We start from the raw sequence: 22,085 nt of genomic DNA, 5'->3' as shown, positions 1-22,085 counted from the left end.
CCCAGTGCACTCCAGCTTACTGTAAAGGTTGGGGACCATCCCATGCAGAGCCAGAACCCGGAAATCAGGCCAAAGCACCAGAGAGTGGAAAGGAAGGGAAGCCTGTATCTCTGATAAACTGTCCTCTGCTGCCAACTTCAAAAGTTACTTTCAACTCATCACTTGGACTCCCTCAAGTCCTGCCCCCTGGAGCTGCTCAGCTGAGCTCCTGTTCTGAGAGCAAGCGGTTCTACGATCCTTCTGGAAGCTGGCATGCCGCGAGGTTCCCAGGCAAAGTCAGGGGCCAACTGGGCAGAGACACAGCTTTGGCACTGCAAGGGGCAAAGTATCAACCATCCCAGAGGGAGGTAGGGGCTTTTGGACAACAGGGCAAAGCACCCAGGAGGTGGGAGACTCCTGCTCTCCAGCCTCCAGGTGACAGAGTGGCACCTCGAATGAGCAACGAGCCAGGACTCACCTTCCACTGCAGAGAATGGAACCACTGGTCTCGCAGGTAGCTGTTGGCGGCCTGCAACGAGAAGAGGACAGTGGGGGTCAGTCACTGGCCGGCAGCATCTCAGAGCATTTTACAGGCCAGCATGAGGTCCTGCACCAGGCTGAACCCCTCGTGTGTAAAACCAAACTGGAAGCGGTCACCTGGTGGACTTGTCTGAAATAAGACACTGCTCTCGCCTAGCGCTTATTCTGTTGGGCAGATGATGGTGGCTGCAAGAGCTTCAAGTGCACACATTATGTCAGCTTCCTCAGGATCAGAGAAGGGGCCGGGATGAGTGGGGAAGAGGCATGGGGTGAGGGGGTGATGGGGATGAGCCGCCTGGGTGCTCCGGGCGCCAGGCATTTGCCATCCATGTAATCTGTCCTCCGAGGTGGGCAATGCTCTGTCTCACAAAGGGAAAAACTGAGACCCTAAACGCTCGTCGTCAACTGACCGCATTTAAACCCGCAGCCTGTCTTCCAAGCCTGTGGGTTTAACCACTGCACCCCCTGCCAACTGCAGACAGCCACAGTAAAGACCAGGCAGCCTTGGCCTCAGGCAGAACTAGTGGATGTTACACATCCCCGTTCGGGGAGCTCGGCCTTCCGTGACTGACACCACGCCAGCTGCGAGCCTCTGGGCCACTCGGGGTCAGACAGCTCTCACCCCCGATTCCAGCACGTCTGCTGATGACAAGGGCAGTATTCACGGCGGGTCTGACGCTAGGCCCTACGCCCGGACGAGCTCATCCCGTCCTTAAGTCAACCCCGGGGAGCGGGCACTGCGGGCCGTGGTGCAGATGAGGAAACTGAGGCTCAGGAGGTTGAACTCATCCCCCAGGGGCTCACAGGCAGCAGGGGTGGGGGGCCAGGGCCTGGACCCAGCGGTCTGACTCACGGTGAAACCACAGTGCGACAGCATCTCAGTCTGCCACTGGCCACACCCAAGGCAGAAACGTAGTGCCCGTCCCCTGACTGAGCCTCAGCCCACCGTTCCGAGCGGCCGACTCTGATGGGCAAGAACTCTGACAAAGGCCAGCGCCTCTCTCCAGGCAGGAATGCCTGCCTTCTTTCTCTGAGCCACACGCACACACACACAGGCACACACATGCACAAATGCACCCAGCATGTGCATCCTGGGGTCACTTTCATTCAAGGAGATTCAGCACTTACAAATGAGCTCCCCTGATCCCCGGCAAACCACAGATGGGACTCCAGCTGCTCGCTCAGGCCACTTTGGGGAAGTCTCTGAGCTGCAGCAAATGAACCAGCTCACTGGCCCGTGGGGCTGGGAGTTGGGCTTCCGCGGGCAAGCTCGGAGACACACCTGAAACCCCGAGCGGCTCCACACGAGCGCCTGGGGGCAACGTGAGCCTGTGCTTCTGCTCCGAGTGGGGCAGTAGGCTGGGGGACTCCCTGCGTGGGACGCAGGAACCTCTGCAGTAGCTGAGTCTCCAGAAGCCCCAGGTTCAAGGCCCCTGAGGACCCAAAGCCTGCGACACCTGACTGGGGCGGGGCAGGCCGAGGGAGAGTCTGCCACGGGGCCCAGCAGCCCCCTTGGAGGGCCCGTGGGGGTTACCTGCCGGTGCTGAGTGAGCTGTGGTCTCAGGACGGGGCGTGGGCGGCAGGGTGACTGAACGCAGCCCACACTCAGGAAGACCCCAAACAGTGAGAGCAGCCACAGAAGATGGCCACTGAGCACGATGCCCCGCACGTGCCAGCAGCAGGGGTCAGGGCGGAGCGGCCTCGGCCAGCATGGTGCTGACGGACGAGCAACAGCAGGCTCCCCTGGACGAACAGCCCTGACCGCGGTGTGCGCAGACGTCCACACTGACGCCCCTTGGCTGATTCCAGGCTCCCAGGGGACGTCCCGAGACCAGAGCTAAGACAGGATCCTGGTGGCTCTCAGGAGCTCGTACAGGCGGGAATGAGCTGCTCCAGCATGCTTCACGCCCACAGCCATTTCTCTGCTTTTCAACACACCAAGGTGATCAGGGACAGGGGAGGTATGGCAGGTCGAATGCGGGGCCTCCAAATCTGTCCATGTCCTAACCTCCAGGAATGTGTTCAGTTCAGTTGCTCAGTCGTGTCTGACTCTTTGTGATCCATGGACTGCAGCATGCCAGGCTTCCCTGTCCATCACCAACTCTGGAGTTTACTCAAACTCACATGCATCAAGTCGGTGATGCCATCCAACCATCTCCTCCTCTGTTGTCCCCTTCTCCTGCCTTCAATCTTTCCCAGCATCAGGGTGTTTTCAAATGAGTCAGTTCTTTGCATCAGGTGGCCAAAGTATGGAGTTTCAGCTTCAGCATCAGTCCTTCCAATGAACATTCAGGACTGATCTCCTTTAGGATGGACTGGTTGGAATGTGTTACCTTTGTGCAAAGGGACTTTGCAGATGAAGTTAAGGACCTTGATGTGGGGAGATTACTCTGGCCCCTCTGGGTGAGCCTGTGTAGTTATGAGTGTCTGTATAAGAGGAAGACAAGATCAGATGGGAGTTAGAGATGGAAACAGAGGTTGGAATGACGTGGCCATGAGCCCAGGGATGCAGGCAGCCTCGAGAAGCTGCGGATGGATTCCTCCATAGGGCTTCAGATGACCAGCCCTGCCCACACTTGGGAGTTTAGCTCAGAGGGACACATGTTGGATTCAGATCTCCAGAATGGTCAGGATACAAATCTGTGCTGTTTTGTTCTTTTTTTTTGTAGAATCTTAGTTCCCTGACCAGGGATCAAACACAGGCCCAGAGCAGGGAAAGTGCCAAGTCTTAACCCCCACATCAGCAGGGAATTCTCAAACTTGTGTTGTGTTAACCACCACAGTCAAGGAAATCTGCCTTTTGGCAGCAGGTGTGACCCTACCACCTGCTCTCTGTACCACTGGGCCCCTGGGAACCAGGCTGGGAAACCCGAAGGCGCCGTGCTGGTGAAGGGAGAGGCTCTGGTCAGGGCAAGGCCCCCACCCTACAAACAAAAGGGTGGGCCAGAAGTTTGCGCCAGGAGAGGGAAAGCGACGTGTGTGACACTCTGGCAGTCGCGACCCCCGTCTCGATGCTAGAGACAGGGAGGCCACAGCAAGAGCAGGCCCTCCTGCTCCTTCCTCCGGCTGGCTGAGTTTCGAGGAAGGACAGAGGCCGTGGGGGGACACCCGGAATCCCAGGGCGGGCAACTCAAGGCGCCATCCGGGGGAAGGCAGCGTGGAGGGCCCCAGCCCCACCGCCGGGCACCCAGGGCGCATCTCTGCATCCTGAGGGTCTGTCCGCGGAGCCGGGGCCCAGCCTGGGAAAGAGGCCCTGGAGGCAGGCTCTGGCGGGCGCTGGCCTCTCCTGGCGATAAATCTTTCGAATCATGCAAGGGCCTCGTTCCAGGCAAATTCTGCCTAATTTCCTCTTCGAAAGTTGCCAAGTTCCCTCTCATTGTTGTATTGTCTGGAGAGGTGAGAAAAACAGCCAAGGGTGCACGGTGGGTGACTGTTCCCAGGTTCGCCCTCCCCGCCCCACTTCTTAGGGGAAAAAACAGCACGTGCTGTGCAGCCGGAAAAGGTCTCTCTCTCTGGCTTCCAGTAAGGAGGGCACCCGCCCTGTCCTGCCCCGGCTGCCAGCGTTTGGGGTAAACAGTGGCCTGGCCTCCCCGGGGGCTTTCAGGAACATCACTGAGATGAGCTGGTCTTGGAAACGGTTCCAGAACACAGCAGCACTCTCGAGAAAGCGGGGTAGGGTGGGGAGGGTCCCCTTGCTTCTGGTCTCGCCTGAAACCTTGTTGTCCGAGCAGTGGGCTTTGTCCACTTCTCATCAGTGACTGGACAGCCACTGGGGAGGCAGAGATCCCTGGGAGATGATCCGGGTCTTCATCTCTGCTCCACAACGCCACGGGCCGGCAAGGAGCGCCCACCTCGCCCCCGCCCGGCACCATTCATGGGCTCACAGAGTTACTCCTCACAATGAAATGCCAGCAGACAGGGCATTAGGGGAAGGAAGAAGATAAACAGGTCCTTTCTGCACCCGGGACTCTAATAACTTGCCATTAGGGAGCTCACCCTGAAACACAAAGCATCCACAGACACGCTGGTCGGACCCAGGCTGGAGGGCGGGCGCCTTTGTCTGCTGACTCAACGTGCTGGCGTGTTGCTCGGCGTCTCTGAGCAGGGGAGGACATCTGCCTGAGAGCGCTTGTCCTTTGTTTTTAACATTCATTTGCTTATTTATCTGGCTGCATCAGGCCTTAGTTGCAGAAGGCGGGATCTTTTTTTTCCTTTTAGCTCCGGCCTGAGGGTCTTCTGTCCGTGGCATGCAGCATCCAGCTCTCTGACCAGGGATGGAAGCCAGCCCCCCTGCCTAGGAGGCCTGGAGTCTTAGCCACTGGACCACCAGGGAAGGCCCCTGAGAGCATTCCTGAACCTTCCCTGAACTCAGGTCAGTTCCCAGGGGGTCTGAGTGAGGCACTGGCTCAAATTCTCACAAAGCAGCTACATAAGGATGAGGGGTAGGGAGTGCAGAGGGGAAAAAAACAGCGGAAGAGAGACTTAGGTCAGGACCACAGAGAGAAAGGGCTGGGGGGCAGAGAGGCCTGGAGAAAGACCCCAGGGGGGAAAGCAGAGAGTGAGGTGCATCAAGGGTCAGAGACAGGGGAGGGGAGGGGAGGGAAGTATCAGAGAGACAGAGAGCCTACACAGGAGGTGGGCAGGGACCCCCAGACACCGCCCCGCCACAGAGACGCGCCACAGGATGGACTCCTATGCGGGGAGGCAGGGGAGCTGGGGGCCCGCAGGCCGCCTGCGCTGAGGCTGTTCCCGCGGGGGCAGCAGGGGTCGGGATGACAAGTCCTGGGGTCTCAGCCCTGGTGTGTGGATCGGAGCCATTTGCAGAGCCGAGCCACTGGCACCAACCAGCACCACCGGCACCTGGACGTCCTGAGCACCCGGAGCGCAGCTGGTGGACAGAGGAGCCGCCCTCCTGATTCATTAACTCGGCCCTAAGTGCAGGTGACCCTGTGCGCCTGGCGGCACGCTGTGGCATGATCTTGATCGCAGCGCCCCTCACCACCGTGCTCGGCCCCCACCCCCGACCTCCGCTGGGGCACAGGGACTGCCGCCGCAGCCCTGCTCTGGGCCCGTCCTGTGACTCTGGACAAGCCCCCAGGCAGGGGGTCCCGCTGACCAGCAGCAGAGCCTGTGCGGGGCGCCCTGCCCGCCACCTCGGGGGCCGCCCCGTCACCGCATGGGCCCGCAGCCTGCAGCCCAGCCCTGCGGCGCCTCAAGCCCGCTTAGACCATCGGGCGGCCTCTTGCCACACGTGAACCACAGGAGGGCAAGGAGGAGGGGACGACACAGGGGAAGCAAGCTCCCCGAGGACGGCGGGGCTGCACCCACCTGGCTGCTGCCTCGGCCCGCCCACCCTGGTCAGCCCGGCCCAGGGAGCACTGACAGGAGGCCCCCGCGGGATCAAAGGGACACTCGGGTGGTGCCCGGCGCCCCACATCCTCCAAGCGCCCTGCCCCTCTGTCTGCGGGTCCCTCCTCGGAGCACACTGCCCGCTCCAGCCCCGGAGCAACTGGAAGATGCCCCTGCTGGGGGCAGGGCAATTACAAGGCTTCCCTCGGGCTCGCCCGCCTGGGGGGCTCACGGCCAGCAGACCGGTCCCTCAACTGTCCCCCCGCCTCTCAGGAGCTCTTGGCAGCTGCCTGTGGCCCTCAGAACGGCACTGCGGCTCCCTTGCTCGGCTGACATGACCTGTGGGGCCTGGTGCCTGCAACCCCACAACTCTGGGCACGTGTTTAGGGCCTGCACTGCCACCCCGTCCTGTCCACGGCAGGGAACGCCTGCCCCGACACTCCCAGGCTTCGCACCCCCCCTTCCCTCTGCCCACAGTGGGTGTCCCATCCCGGCACACTCCTACTTACCCCTCAACACCCAGCTCTAGCATCACCACCCATGGGGAGCATTCCCTGGGACCTCCAGGGTGACAGCGAGTCCCCCAGCCCTTGGGGACAGACCTCTATTTCAGCCGCTGCCTCTGGGCGGTTGGTTTGCGGCTCTGTCTCCCCGGGGGCCTGACTCACCTCCTGACCCCCCGCCTGCACAGGGGACAGCAGGCTTGGGGCTCTGATTCCAAGGGGATCTTCTCAGCCCCCTCCTCTCCGCTTTCTATGGACTCCTAGTATTGCCCCCCTCGCCCCCAGTCTTCTGCCACTGCTCCCCACCAGCCCAAGGGGGCCAGAGCTGACCACTCCCTTCGCAGAAGGTGCAACATCACAGAGGGGCAGGAAGGACAGAAAGGAAAGGGCTGCTGGCTGGAGGTGAAGAGGGAGAAGGGGAGGGCGGCTAGGAGAAAACCTGCAGGCTGTGAGAGATTTAGGAAGAAGACAGACAGGCAGTGTCCTCTGTGGGATGACGGTAAAGCCTGGAGCCTTCCCGAAGGATCATGAGCCGTTACACTCAGCTTCCGGCGCTCGACATTCCTCAGAGGCCAAACTGTGTGCCCCTCAGCTCCAGCATCATTGAATAGTCCGGTGGCCACTTTTGGGGAAACAAGTTTTAGGGAGCATCTCTCTGGGCCCAGGAGAGACAGAGTTAGAAAGAAAATGTTCCTGAAAGAGAGGCGAAGGGAGACCACTCTCCCGGGGGTGAGAGTCCATTCCCTCTGGACGAGCAGTCTTGCCTTGAGTCCCCGCTGGAGACCCAGGGGAGAGCGGCAACAGTGGGCCACTGAAAGCCGACAGGAAGGGGCTGAGAACACCCCCTTGAGCACACGGGGGCGGGGACCCCCGGAACGACAGCGCGTGGCCACGTGAATGGACTGCAGCAGCTGCGTCAGGAGCTCTGCTCAGTCCCGTCCTTGGTGGACCCGCCTCTCCCCACCCACGAGGCCCTGGCAGGGCTGTCAGAGTGCACGGCTGCCTGTGCTCAAGGTGGGTGTGGAACCCAGGGCAGGTGTTCCCCCCGGGGTGAACCAGATCTCAGCCCAGGCAATCAGGACCTTCCAGGAGACTTGATAGGAAGATACTGAAGGGAAAGTGGGCTCTCACATGTTTTAAGGATTACAGACTCCCAAGAATGCAGCCTGAGGCTGCCAGACATCCGTCTTTCCCATCACATGGGGAGCCTCTGTCTGACAGCGAAGCCAGCACACAGATGCAAAGCCAGGAGACGCAGAGATTAGACATTCACGATCGTGTCTGACTCCTGGGTCCAGCTGTGCCTGAAGCCCACTCTCAGACTGCCCAGTTAGGTGACGCAGCCACAGCGTCAAATTCTCTTCCTGCTTCAGGTCATTTGAACAGCGTCTGCGTCATTTCCAACCAACAGTGCCTGATCAGTGCACACAAAACCTGCACTCTTTCCCAAGGAGAGGGCTCCTACTTCCATCAAGGCCTCAACAGACCAAGATTAATGAAGAGTGAGAAATCCCCCCACTCACAGTACAACAGAAGGTAGTACATCTGTCGCTCACTTGCTTTTCATAGCCTTTTAAAGCCTGTGTCTGTGTGCCTCGGTTTCCTCATCTGTAAAATGGGAGAACAGAAAACTGATGGTTTGGTTTTGTTAGGAGAAACAAAAATACAACGTGGGAAGCTCCTCGGTGGGGAGAGGCGCTCAGCAGGAGCCAGCCTGTGCGCACTCCCTCTACCGCTCCCCAGGTGAGCCCCGATCTACACCTTTCTCATACCTGGAGGGAAAAAAACCCACTCCAAGTCCAACAGTCTTTCCTCTTGATAGTTGGCTGTCTCCTAGGGGGAGGAGGAGGGCGCTGAGCGGGGATGGAGCAGAAAGCGCTTGTTCCTGTTTACGAGCCCTACCTGCAGCAGGACGGTTCCCCCAGGAATTGTGAGCTGTAAACAGTACTTCGGGGCGTTCTCCCAGGACAGCAGCTGAACGTCTTCAATTGCGCTGTAGGAGACTGAGTTTTCCATGTACCCAGTTGGCTGCAGCAAAAGGGAAAAAGAAAAGACATACATTGGTTATGAGATCAGGCACAATAGCCACCTTGGAAAACATTCTTGCTTTAGCACCGAGCACGCGGAGCTGGTACAGACACCTGGCAACTCCGGAGGCAGAAGGAGTTCGTCTTTCCCGGCCGCCGGCGCTCAGCTGGAGGGGAGGGGCCGGGGCAGACACCCACCCACATGTTTCGGGAGGTGTGGAGTCAGGACTAGACTGGGGGCACTTTGGGGGCAAGGCCCGGGCACTGCTCCTCCGGGCATCTGTGGGGCCCAATGTGGCCAGAGCCAGGACTGCTCCACCCCTCACTGTGTCCCAGCCACCACCCTCCCCTGCCCAGGAAGCGGTCACAGCCCCCTGCCCTCCGGACTCCCCTCCTGTCTCCCCCTGCAGATACACGTTCCCCGCGTGGCACTCAGGGCCACGTTCCGAGTCGGCAAACTCGACCCCTCCACACCCCTGCTCGCATCTGCAAGGGGCTCCCGGTGACCCAACCACTAACTCCACCCACGGGCCCCCCACATCTGGCCTCGTGCCCGCTCCAGCCCCACCCCACCTCTCTCTGCCTCTCCATGCACCCCGACACGGGCCTGCAGACAGCACTCGGCCTGCCCTGTGTCCCCGAAAGGCGGGGGTCACCCCCACCCCACCCTTCCACTCTCCAGACCCCGAAACCCACCGTGCCGTCCCCCTCCCCGGGTCCTGCGTGCTCACTACATCCATCTCAATCCCTGTGACCTGCGCAGGTCGTCTGTCTGCCGTCTGCCTCCCCCAGGCCATGGCTCCATGAGGTCAGGCCACATCTGTCTGGGTCCCCGCTCTGCCTCCAGGGTCTGGTGCACGGTGAGGGCCCAGTGACTTGTGTTGAAAGGGGGCGACCGGTGAGGGTTATCACCGGTCAGTGCTGGGGTGAGGGTTGGGAGAGGGAAATTCACAGTCGCTCATGGGTGAGTGAGCTCCTCTGTCATGGAGAGGAGGTGCCAGGCACCCAGAGGCCGTGTCCTTGGCACTCGGGGCCCGGGAAGCCAGACTTCAGCAGTGTCGCAGGCCAAGTGTGGCCCAGCTGGGAAGGGGGACAGGTAACACCCCCCGCAATCTGACGTAGGCTGAGACACCCTGAGAGGGGGGACAGCCAACACCCCCCGCAACCTGACGCAGGCCGAGACGCCCCGAGAAGGGGGACAGCCAACACCCCCCGCAACCTGACGCAGGCCGAGACGCCCCGAGAAGGGGGACAGCCAACACCCCCCGCAATCTGACACAGGCCAAGATGCCCCGAGCGTGCGGCAGGAACTAGCACCTTTGGCTCTTGTGACCGTGCCCAGAGCAGGTGCCGGGCTGTCCCCGCTGCACGGATGAGGAAAACGAGACTCAGGAGGTCACCTGACTGGCCTAGGGCCGCCTGGCTGCTAGCTCAGGGATCTCCACCCTGATCAGTAAGCTCTGACACAAGCAATGTAAAATCTGGGGCCCAGCAAGCTAATTTTCTCCTAAGGACTGAGGACCTCCATGAGGCTTTCTTTTTTTTCTAAATTAAACTTATTTTTTAATTGAAGTATAATTGCTTTACCGTACCGTGTTGCCTTCTGCCCACCAAGTTGCTTATTTTCAATTCCTATCCGCCAAAGCTGAGATACGGTGGTGGTGGCGGCTGAGGAACAGAAAAGGGCTGAAGACTTAAGCTGCCTCAAATTTCCCTGATACGATCAGCTCCCACACTCAGGTAGTCAGAGGCACTGATGGATCAACTCATTCATTCACTCACTCCGTCAGTCACCTAACAGACACGTAACTGAGCACCTGTTACCTTCCAGGCCCCGTGCAGGCTGCTGTGGGATCTAGCAGCGAACATGATGGAAGCCCAGTGGTGCAAACAGACAACAGACAGACAGACAGACAGACACAAACACCCAGCAACGGGAGAGTGGTGAGTGCGGCACAGAAAACCAGGACCGGCCGTGAGCACCGAGGGGCAAGGCCGGGAAAGCGCGAAGCGCTGGGGGCGGCCACAAGCTGGCGGTGCTCGCTTGGGGAGGAGTGAGGCAGGGCAGGTGAGAAAGGCCATGGAGAGGCGGGCAGGCCGCACCTGGAGGCACGGGCAGGCCCGCCAGGGCTCCGGGAACAGGTGCCCACGGGCAGGAGGGGCAGGGCTGCGGGGAGCTCTCCAGCATCACTGGACTGCTGTGTGGACCGAGTGGGCGGAAGCAGGAACAGCCTGGAGCCTCCTCCTCGGGTCCAGATGAGCCAAGAGGCCGCCCAGACCGTGGCGGGGGTGGGGAGCCAAGTTCACCCGGCCCTTCTCTCCGGCCCACGGCCCACCCCTTGGCACCAACCCAGGCAGCCTCGGTGTCCAGCCAAGATGGTTTGCCAATGCATCCCAAAGGCAAACGCGTGGGATCCCCATGGCCCCTCTGCCCTGCTCCACAGCCGTCACGTTCTCAATATTCTGCACAAATGACTCAGCCCCGGCTGCACGTCCTGTCCTGAGAAGACCAGCGGCACCAGGGGCCTCGGGGATGCGTGTGAACAGGCTTGTGCTTCCCGCTGACCGTCTCCGCGCTGGTGTTTCCAGCACAGCGCGAGTGGGAACTTTCACCTGCCCTGTTTCACGTGCCTGATGTTTAGGAGGTGATGAGTATACCTCCTTGACAAACAAAGGAAGATTTTCCTAAGTGAAAAAAGGCCCATCCACGCATAACATACTTGGGAAGAGGCTTTGGTTACCAGTTTTACGTATTAAATTAAAAATAGTAAGTTAAAGAACTCTCCTTTAGAAAGCAATGGTGCCTGCGCGCCTGGATGCACTGCAGGTCTTTCTTCCCTTGGCGGCCCACAGCCACCTCTCTGCCTTTTCATGGTCTGGCTGGTTCCTAAACCCCAGCCCACGGTCCCCTTGATGCACAGAGAAGTCTGAGAACACGGGCTATGACACACTCGCTTTGGCATCTTGAAAATCACCTGGCCACACCCAGCGACGGGTACAGAAACCCATTCGAAAATCCCACAACGGTACAGAGTGTGAGTACACGGGGCAGATCTGATTATCAAGCAAACGGCCAGTTTGGAGTCACACTTTGGGCACGTGAACAGAAAGCCTGGATGCTTCCATTTCCCACCACGGCTTTCTGGAGACTGAGACATGGAGGGGCCCTGCACTGCCTGGAGCCCACCCCCACACCAAGCCCGTGGGAACCCGCTCCAGATGGCCACGACAGGTGGGGCTTAGCATGATGGGGGGACAGCTGACCACCCGTGCCTGCTTTTTTCGTGACCCGGCTGCAGCTGTCTCAAGGTGGCCTTGATTAGAAGTTTCAGCACAAGCATTTTCGAGAAACACTGGATATAAATAAACACATACTGTTTTTTTTTTTTTTTTAAAAAAAAGCAGATGTATTGCTGTTTGAAGTAGTACTGGCAAAAGGCAAAACTTGGAGAATGAATGAGTTCTGTGTTTGAGCCCCTTACTTGTGGGTCTTTGTGTAAGTTACCGCGCCTCTCTCGATACCACTTCCGCCAATGGTACAATAAGTTACTAGGTAAAACAGAATTGAAAGGGGATCCAACCTGTTAATGGCTCAGCGCAGCATCTGGAACATGGTGGAAAACTCAGTAAAAATAAACTATTGTGAGAAACACTGAACTCTTTTATCTCCAGGATCCTCCTCCCCTAAAGCCGTAATTCTAGTCTAACCATGAGAAAAACATCAGACAGACTGCCACCGAGCAACAGCCCTCAAAACACCTGAGCGGTGCTCACCAAACACGTCAAGTCTATGCAGACAAGACGACTAAATGGACTGGAGGCCCGTATGAGATGCTGGGACGGAAAAACGACGTTGGGGGGAAACTACGGAAACCACAGTGTGAACTTCAATAACAGCAAATCAGTGTGAGTCCATTAGCTGTGACAAGCGTCTCGTGCTTTTGTAAGAAGTTAGCACCTGGGGGGGTGGGGCGGAGAACTTTCCTGGTGGTCCAGTGGTTGAGACTCGGCACTTCCAAGGCAGGGGGTGCAGGTTCGACCCCCGGTCAGGGAACTGAAACTCTGCATGTTGCCCAGCAAGGCCAACCACCCCCACCCCCAGCCCCGCAGACGAAAAACACAACTGGGGAAAGCGGGTGTGGCATCTATGGGCGCTCTCTGTATGTCCCTGCAGCTTTCCTTTGCATTTCAAACTGCCCTGACGCAAAAGCCTCACTAAAAAAGCGCCCCGCTGCTGCTACCGCCACTGCTGACACTATCATCGGCATCGTGGACAGGCCCTGGACAGGAGCCCCCGAGGTCTCCGAGGGGAATGGGCAGCCCAGGACTGGAAGACCCCCGCCCCTCTCTGGATGCAGGTGTGAGCCTGGGTACTTTCACACTGCCGGGACGATTTTACAGAGGACTGATAATTCCCTGGTAATCTGAACACGATGATCAGGGCTACGGTGGAGGAGATTCCTGCATGGGGCAAAGGCTGAGTTAGATAGAAAGGAGAAATTAAATTCTCTGCTTGAGGGGAGCGAGAAAAACTCACTCTAAGAGCTGTTCTTAAGAGAACATTAAGCAGATGACGAGTTATCAGTACCGTATGACATCCTGGAATACGGTACCACAGCGAGAACTATAGCAACGGCTCAGACCAGCAGTGGCCAGCAGGGGGGCGAGGGGACTGGTCACCGAGGGGCGCGGGAGTGGGGGCACCTCTGGGGGCGACGGAAACAGTCTGTCTCAACGGTGGTGGGGGTTACTTCACCACACACACTCGTCAAAGTCCACAGATGTGTGCACGCAGAGTGGATTTCACCCAATGTAAATTACGACCCAAACCCGACTAAGAAAGGCAACGCATGAACATTCCAGGTAATTCGGGAGATGATGAATAGGACGAAATCTCTCAGATAGAACTGTTATCATGACCGCTCACGAGCACCTGGCAGACCGCCTGTGTCACTTTTTAACACCTCACTTTTTGAAGGTCCATACAGTTCTGTAACTTGCCTCTCGCCACACAATGCTGCAGCACACGCCCACCCCGTCTTCGGAGCTACCATTTTAGGAGCTGTCCAATATTCGACCCCGCGAGTCTCATCGCCACTCCAGCCCCCTCCCCCAGACAGCGCGGTGGTCCCGCTCAGTGCTAACATACACAGCGCCACAACGGACGTCCCTGTGAAGCACGTTTTTCTGCCCCGTGTTTAGGATTACTTCCTTAGGCCAGATTCCCAGAAATGGAATTACTGGGACAAAGGGTAAGAGCATAGTTTATGTTGCTGCCAAACTGCTCTCATTAAGGAGAACTGGGGAGCCCTGGCTAAGACCGGGGGCCTTTACCCTGGGGCACCAGCTTGGCTGGGTCCTGTGGGCTGCTGCGGGCCTGCGATGTAACTGCAGGGCAAGGGTGCTGGTATCTCAGAAGGCTGCGGGGGTCCTTCTGTGGGGCGGGGTGGGGCGGGGTGGGGTCCTTCCACAAGCAGGGTCCTCGCTCCTGGGAAGCTGGGGGACAGGTCGGGCTGCCTCTGTCCTTTTGCTCTCAGAGACTGATGAGGGGCCAGGTGGGGGTCTGGTGTAGACAGGCCAGGAAGAGACCACTTCCTCCCCCCACCCCGCCGCCCCTCCTCCAGCTTTTGTCTCTGAGATGAGCTTCTTCCCTGATCACACAGCACCTGGACCTGTTGGAGGCAGCAGGGTCTGGAGGGATGCCATCAAGGTTCCCAGGGACCCCCAAAAGCCTTCAAAGCTGACATTCCAAACCCTGGACCTTCTCGGGTTTCCCGTGAGGCAGGGAGCAGGGCGACCACAGGCGCCCTGCCCCCTCACCCCAACAGCCTCTGACCTCGGCCCCTAAGGCTGGCAGAATGTCTCCAGGCTCCGCCTCCCCCTGCCTCTCTGGGGAACCCCTCCCTCCCGCCCAGGGCTGCCTGCCTGCTGGTTTCCATGGGGATTTCTGTAGAGGCAAGTGAGAATCATGACGTCCGCAGGCCCCCAAGTTGAGGCTCTGGGCTGATTCAAGACACAAGAAGGAAAAGGGCCTCTTGCACAAACGTTCTCCAAGGCCCTGCATCACCATGGATCGCTCCAAAAAGGCAGATCAGAGAGGAGCACTCTGGCGGGCAGGGCCTGGCACATAGGAGGCCCCTGGCCAGCTCTGGATGACCGACGCCAAGCAGGCCTTCATCAGTTACAGACATTTGGTCTGGGGTCTAGAGGTACCCCAGGAGCTCTGGGCCGCCTGCCCCAGGCCACTCACCTTGCCCTGTCCCATCAACCACCCCCGCAGTAGCCCAGGCCTCCCTGGGGGCCAGGAAGGGTCACCCAGGGGACCGTGGGATCGGCAGGACAGAAGGAAGAGCCACCAGCCCCTGGGCCCTGCTGCACAGACCTCGACAGAGCAGAGGCCGGGCCGAGAGGGCAGGCCCGGAGTCCAGGGCCGGCCAGGGCTGCTCTCCACGGACTGCGCTCTGCAAAGACAGTCAGGAGGCCCTTTCGGGCCCATTAATCACAAGTCCAGCCATGGCAGCTGCCCCCTTTTATGGCCAAACAGCTCAAGAAGTTTAAGAATAGAGCCGAGGGCTGATAATTCCAGGTTCAGACCCTTCCAGCCCCGGCCACCAGCGTGGGCATGGGGAGCCAGATGGAAACCGGGGCCCTAGGGGAGCCGCGCCACCCTGGGGCGTCTTTGATCAGAATGGCTGATGGAGGCACCCGAGGGCCAAACACAAGGGCAGTACACTGCCAACCAGCAGGTCGGCAAATGTCCCAAGGATCACAGACTCCCCAGGCGCCTCCTCACTGACTCTTCACGAGGCCCCTGGGAACCAGGAGCGGCTGGTGCCCCCATCCAGTAGAGGGGGCCCTGGGGCATCATGGCTGCTTGGCACAAAGGCCACATCGCTGACTCAGAGGCCAGGTGTGGTCCACGGTGCCACGTCCCCTGCCTGCTCCGTGAGACGATGGCCCAGGAGCCCCAAGGTGACCAGAGGGTACAGGAGGGGGCCTCTTGAGTAGGGCGGTGGGGGGAAGGGGTGTGTGTCATGGGTGCAACAACTAATGACAGCACAGGGTGATAAGCACCCCGGCACCAACGTGAGGTACAAAGGGCAGGCCCAGGGGAAGGAACGCGCTGGAACACTGGGGAGGGCTTCCCAGAGGCGACCTTCGACCCGGTGGGCAGGGCAGCGCCAGGCACTCCCGGCAGAGGGAAGGGAGGGTCTCCAGGCCCACGGTGTGCTTACCCCAGTCTCAGGACATGGCTGGAGGACAAAGACTCCCAGGGAGGCCTCGGACAGGACCCCGAGCAGGGCTCAGCCTTGACTGCCCAACCCTCTAATTTCTGACATTCCCCCCCCCCACGCTTGTTTTTGTTTTAAACAAAGGCAGACCATATAAACAGCCAAGTGGAAAAAAGCACAAATACTTGACCGCATTTACTTTTGCATAAGCCTAGGCCAAGCCGGCCCAGGTCAAGACATGGACCGTCTGCGACTCCCCATAAGGCAGGCCCCCTCGAGCCCATCCTAGGAGGACTGCCTGGCAGTGTCCGCTCTTCTCAATCTGTCACGAGAGCTGGGTCCCTGGGCTGCTGCCGCTGGAAGCGCGCGGCCCATGCGCCTGTGTCCGGCTTCTCCTGCTCGGCATCCTGTCTGTGCAGACGTGTGCCCACAGCTTCTTCCATCGCCCGCCGTCTGCCTCCCTATGCACCGCCGCTGTCTGCGGACCCTTGTCTATTTCCAGTTTGGGGCTGCCGTGTAGGAAGCTGCTGGGAACATTCCTGCACTTACGGGGGGCGGGGGGTACAGGGGAACAAGAGCTCCCACTTGGGGAAATATCTGGGAGTGGGGTTGCTCCTGGGCCACCGAGTAAACTGCTTTAAGTCCAAGAACATCGGTGTGTGGGGAGTTCCCGGGAGGTCTGCTGTAAACACGAGCTCGTCTAAGGGCCGCTATTCTCACGTACCCACGCCTTAAGGAGAACACAATTCCTGAGTCTCGGGGGTGGGATCAGGTGGGGATGGAGCTCGGTTTTCTCAAGAGTCTTTCTCCCGGGCCTCTGAGGACTGCGGGAGGCAGCACCCTCCTCAAAGCTGGACTCAGAGCCACCGAGGATGTGGCCGGGCCGCCGAGAAACTTTCTCTGTGGCTCATGTGGCAGAAACGGAGGTCCCTGCTCCCTTCAGGCCTGGTCTCCTCGCCGAGCTTGCACAGATGCTGCTCCAGGAGGAAAGGGCGTGTCTGCCCAAGGCTGGAGCGGGAGCAGAGTTAAAACTGACACTTTGGGGTTAACGTGAGCGTTAACTTAGCTCCCAGATCACAGGCTGCTGTCAGGCAGGCCTTAACCCGCTTGCTGTTTCGGATGGAAGATGTCGGCAGGGACTGGAAGGCACACGGCCATGTACTCGCAGACGTGCCAGTTGACGGTGCGAGTCGGCCAGGGGAAAGCTGCGGCCTCTGACAGCCTGGAAACAGGGCCACCTGGCTCTGGGGTCCTCTAGGCTGGGACCCCCACCCCGGTGCCATCCTGTGCTCTGTGCTCCTGAGGACAGGGACCCTGCCACCTCTGCCTGTGTCCGCATAACTATCCTCATCAAGGGCCGTCTGTGTGCCCGTGCAGGTCGTCTTCACACTGACTCCTTAGAAGGACCCACAAGATGGGTGTCGCTGTGATCCCACGTTACAGCTAAGAAAACTGAGGCCCAGAAAAGCGAAATAACTCTCTTCCTAAGCCACGCTGCCAGGCTTTCCACGTGGCGCTAGTGGTAAAGAACCTGCCTGCCAATGCAGGAGACATAGGAGACCCAGGTTCAGTCCCTGAACTGGGAAGATCCCCTGGAGGAGGGCATGGCAACCCACTCCAGGATTCTTGCCTGGACAGAGGAGCCTGGTGGGCTACAGCCCACGGGGTCGAAAAGAGTTGGACGCGACTGAAGCGACTGGCACACACGCAGGCCACGCCGCCAGTTACTAGTGCAGCCCGGACTGGCACTCCAGCCCTCGGTCTAAACCAGAGGTGGGGAAACACTTTCTGCAAAGGACCAGTCAGTAAATTCTTCAGGCTTTGTGAGTCACGTGGCCTCTGTCCTAACAACTCAACAGTGCTGCTAAGGTGTGAAAGCAGCTGCAGATAGTGGACAAATGGCCGTGCCTGCGTTCCAGTAACACCTTATCAACAAAGACGGGCAGAGGGGGTGCCAGAGTGGCCTTGGCACTGTTTCTGAGAGGAGTATAAACAGGTGACGGACAGGCGGACGGGAGAAAATGAGTGGACCGTTCTCTCTCCTCACTTTCCTTCTAGGGTGATGTCAGCATATAACCTTCACACGTGGAAATCGTCTTTCACTTACGTTTTGTCATAAAAGAGAACGCCAGGCCCGAGTTCACCCCACTCTCAGCCTAAGGGAGAGAAGGAGCTGGGCTCCTTTTTACAAAGCCTGACGACGCAAAGGCCTTTGCAAGCATCAGTGATCAACACACTGAGGTGTGCAGCGCCGTTCCTCCCATTTTACAGATGGGCCTGCGAGGCGCCAGGAGGCAAGGTCAGCTGCCAAGACTGGGGTCCCGACTTGTCTAATCCCCAGATTCGCTGCTCCACCCTGCGATGCTGGTAACAAAGAAGCCCCTGGAGCAGCCGCCGGCTCGCAGAAAACGGAAGAAGAGGGAAGAGAGGGCAGAGGGGAAGGAAGAGGCTCTTGGGGACGCAGAATACGAGGTGCCCCTAGGTCTCCTGATCTGGACGCCGGCTCTGACACTACACAGGCCAGCCTGGGGGCCTACCTGGGATCCGCTGAAGTCACCGGAGGTGTGCCCACCAGCACAAGGAACGAGTGGACTAAGGAAAAGCTCTAGCTAGACATGCAGACGGAGCAGAGAGAGACAGTGTGGCTGGAGCTGGCTCCCAACACATCGCAAGGTCGGAAAGGCGGCCGACGACACCTTCGGGGGCGGGGCTGGGGGTGGCCCATGGGTTCAAGCCTGGCCCAGGCAGGGCACGGGCAGGCCTGGCACAGAGTTCTTCTCTCTGTCAGTTGTCATTTCCAGAAGGTGCTGCCCTGTGCTAGCTGCAGCAAGGCGGACGTGGCCCTGTTTGGTCACGGCTGCGAGGCTGGCCTTTTGCGTGCCCCTCAGGAGTGTGTGTGTGCTTCCGGGGTTCCCAGCAGAGGGGCTGCACCGGGGCTTGGCCGGCAGCCACTCTGGCCCCGGACGTTTCTCAGCTACTGCCGTCTCCGACACTCTGTGAGACAGAATCTGGGAGTGTGATCCGATCTGTGGACAAGAACTTGCAAAAGGTGAGCAGGTCTCTTCTTGCGAAGAAAGAGAGAGAGACAGGAGACCCTACAGGCTGGGGGTTGTGGGGGTTCCACACGTGTCGGGACAAGTGCAGCTCTGAAGTTTCCACAGCTCAGGCCCCCTGGAATCCCGGCATGTGGCTGGCTCTCTCAACAAGGGCTGAACGCCGCGAGCGAGTACGGTGCACCTTCTGTGCGCCAGCAGCCTCACCATGGCCGAAGAACACGGACAGTGGCCCAGCACCAGCTGCCACAGCCCAGGGTAGAACAATCCAGACTCTAGGCAGGCACCCGGACAAAGTCACTACACCTTCATGCTTCCGAAATCAGATTAACACCACCAAAGGATCTCTACACACCTACCAGAACGGCTTAAAAAAAAAAGACACCATCAGCACCTCACACACATCAGTATGGCCACAATCAAACTAAAACCAAAACCCAGAAAATGAACAAGGGTTGGTGAGGATATGAAGAAACTGAAACTCTTGGGCATGGCTGGTAGGAACAGAAAATGCTGCAGCTGCTGTGGAAAACAGTTGGAGGTTTCTCAAAAAATGAAACACAGAACCACCGTACGATTCAGCAGTTCCACTTCTGGTATGTACCCCAAACAACTGGAAAGTAGTTACTGCAACAGGGAACAGATATTTGTATATCAGATTCACAGGGGACTGTATCCAATATCCTGTGATAAACATAATGGAAAAGAGTGTGACAAAGAACACGCGCGTGTGTGTGTACATATATATATATAAAACCGAGTCGCTTTACTGTGCAGCAGAAATTAATACAGCATTGTAAATCAACTGTAATTCAATCAATTAAAAAAAAAACTAATCTAGAAAATTCCAAAAAGCAAACCAAAAAAAGGACGGAAATTTGAACACACGCTACAACATGTATGAACCTTGAGGACATTATGCCAAGTGAAATGAGACGGTCACAAAAAAGACAAATACCGTAGGACTCCACGCACATGAGGAATCTAGAGTAGTCGAATTCGTGGAGACAGAGAGTAGGAAGACCGTCAGTGGCTGGGGCTGGAGGCGGGTGGTGGGAGTTACTGTTGAATCAGTACGGAGTTTCAGTTCTGCAAGATAAAGAGCTCTGGAGAAGGATGGTGGTGATGGGGGCATGATAGCGCGAATGGACGGATGCCACAGAACTGTATGGCTAACATAGTCAGTTTTACATCATGCATGTTTTACGACCACAACGAAAAATACTGGGGGGAAATGACAACGGCCAGTGACAGCGGGATGAGGGAAGCCAGCACTGCTAGTGAGAGCAGGACCTGGCCCCAGCCCTCTGGAAGCAACTCGCAGCGTTCGCGAAAGCCCTCTCCCCTACCTTCTGCGTTCCGGGACCGGCCCCCGCACGTCACCATGTCCCCTGCAGCACAGCAGCGCTTCACAGGCACCCATCGATAGCGAGTAGCAAAATGAAGGTGTGTTCACCCAGCGCAAAGCTACACAGCCGTGAGAACAGAGGACTGCACATCTACGCAGCAGGGTGATGAGTTTCACCAACAGAAGTCTGTACCGTGAGAGTCCGTTTACACAAGGTCCAGACGCTGGCCCAGGCAGGGCAGCGGTCGCTCTAAGGGAGAGGGGTGGCTGGAAGGGGACCCAGGAGGGTCTCGGGAGTGGCCACCCTCTTGGCCTAAGCCAGGACACGGTGAAAGGACACGGTGGATGTGCAGATTCACTGAGGCACAGGCTTAGGAGCCGTGGGTTTCTCTGTAGGTATTTTGCACAACTCAACAGAAAACGTGTCCTTTGAAAGACAGCATTCCTTTGGACTGACGGTTTCCGATAACGGGCCAAGACCCTGGTGGGGACTGGCAGGATGACTGTGACACCGCCTCGCCAGGCACGCCGCATCATTTGACAGAGTGCCCACGTGTGCCAGGCACACCTCCGGGCTGGGGGGCGGTCACAGCGTGAATCCCACCCCTGCCCATTGGAACAGCCTGCAGACTGAGAAAAAGCTCTGTCTGTGTGCACACTGCTTTTCCAATGTGGGCAGATGCCATTTCTATGAATATAAACTTGCTGAAGAGCAAGACTGAGTTCGGGCATTTTATAAGCAAAATACATAGGGTGTCAAGTGGCTACAAGTTCAAGTGAAACAAAAGCAGGGCGGGAGGGAGGCCAGGCTTTGGCGTGGCCACACAGTTTCGAAAGAAAGCTCAGAATACAGACAGCATCACACGGAGACCCACTGGGACGCGCTGGTTCCCAAGGCGAACCACCCCAGCCTGAAACAAGACCCCCAGATGGTGCCAAAAAGAGACCAGGCTAACCAGCTCCTCCTACTAAGGGTCAGAGTTCATGGAGGCAGCCCTTTCTAGGGGCCCTGTTGATAGACAGTCCCACCTAGAGCCTCTTAAGGAGGTTTAATCCATGAACAGGGAAGAAGAGAGAGAGAGGACGGTGAAGCGGGGGGCGTCTATCCCATGAGAAGGACTTGTGTGTGCTTCCTGGTCAGAAAACAAAAGCAATGCAAAGCCACGTTGCCATTTTTCCGCCTAAACAGAGAGCCGGGGCAGCCAGACGAGGCTCGAGCTGATCGGCGTCTCCGGGGATCAAGGGCCCCTTCTGTGAGATCCTTAGCTACCTCGTCTCACACGGCGGGCGTCTGGGCTTCTGAGAAGCCGCCAGCCTCCAGGAGGCAGGCAGGCTTAGACAAATAAGCACAATTGCTCTCAGGGAAGCATGGCTGGCAGCCACCGCCAGGGCCTTGCAAATCAGAAGTGGGGAATCCTTGATTGTTCTGCCTCAGATCCTGCCTGGGGGCTGCAGGCTTCCACCCGAAGGTTCCAGGCCGTGTGACAGGCCAGCCGCTTGCACACAGACCTGCTGACCCTTCTCCAGGGAAGCTGGGCCACAGGGCCAGAATGGTCTTTAAGACACATGCAGACTCTCGCTCACCCACCTAGAGGTGGGATCTCGAGGACTACTGCTGAAAAATCTGCTTTTGAAAAACATATATCCACGTGAACACCTACTGGGGTGCTGGGGTGCTTACAGCAGCTTTCTCTGTGACTGCCAAAGCCTGGAAGCAACCCACATGTCTTTCAGCAGGTGAGTGGATATTGTGTGGTACGTCCAGACAGTGGAATACTGGTCAGCACTAGAAAGAAACGAGCTACCAAGCCATGGAAAGACGAGGAGGAAGCTTACATGCCTGTTACTGAGGGAAGGAAGTCAATCTGAAGAGGCTGCATACCATTTAATTCCAACAATCTGACCTTCTGGAAAAGGCAGAAATCTGGAGACAGTGACAAGATCAGCTGTTGCCAGGGGTTGCGGGGAGAAGGGGTGAAGAAGGGATGAATTTTTTTAGGGCAGTGAGAAGTGTTTTCTGTGATACTATAGTGGTGGACACACGGCCATTACGT

At 58.1% G+C, this 22,085-nt stretch overlaps 1 protein-coding gene across 1 annotated transcript in view; it reads right to left on the bottom strand.

Moving 5' to 3' along the window:
* CMIP (c-Maf inducing protein) overlaps positions 1–22,085 on the bottom strand; it is a 204,679-nt gene that overhangs the window by 65,642 nt on the left and 116,952 nt on the right. The window contains exons 2-3 of the mRNA XM_068992204.1: positions 8,274–8,399; positions 458–508 (exon numbers count right to left, since the gene is read on the bottom strand). Of these exons, the coding sequence (XP_068848305.1) occupies positions 458–508; positions 8,274–8,399 (177 nt within the window). The remainder of the gene's footprint in view (positions 1–457; positions 509–8,273; positions 8,400–22,085) is intronic.

The sequence above is a fragment of the Capricornis sumatraensis genome, chromosome 20 (genome assembly GCF_032405125.1).
Source record: "Capricornis sumatraensis isolate serow.1 chromosome 20, serow.2, whole genome shotgun sequence".
Lineage (NCBI taxonomy): Eukaryota > Metazoa > Chordata > Mammalia > Artiodactyla > Bovidae > Capricornis > Capricornis sumatraensis.
Note: the sequence above shows the minus strand (reverse complement) of the source record. Positions and strands in the feature narration are given on the sequence as shown.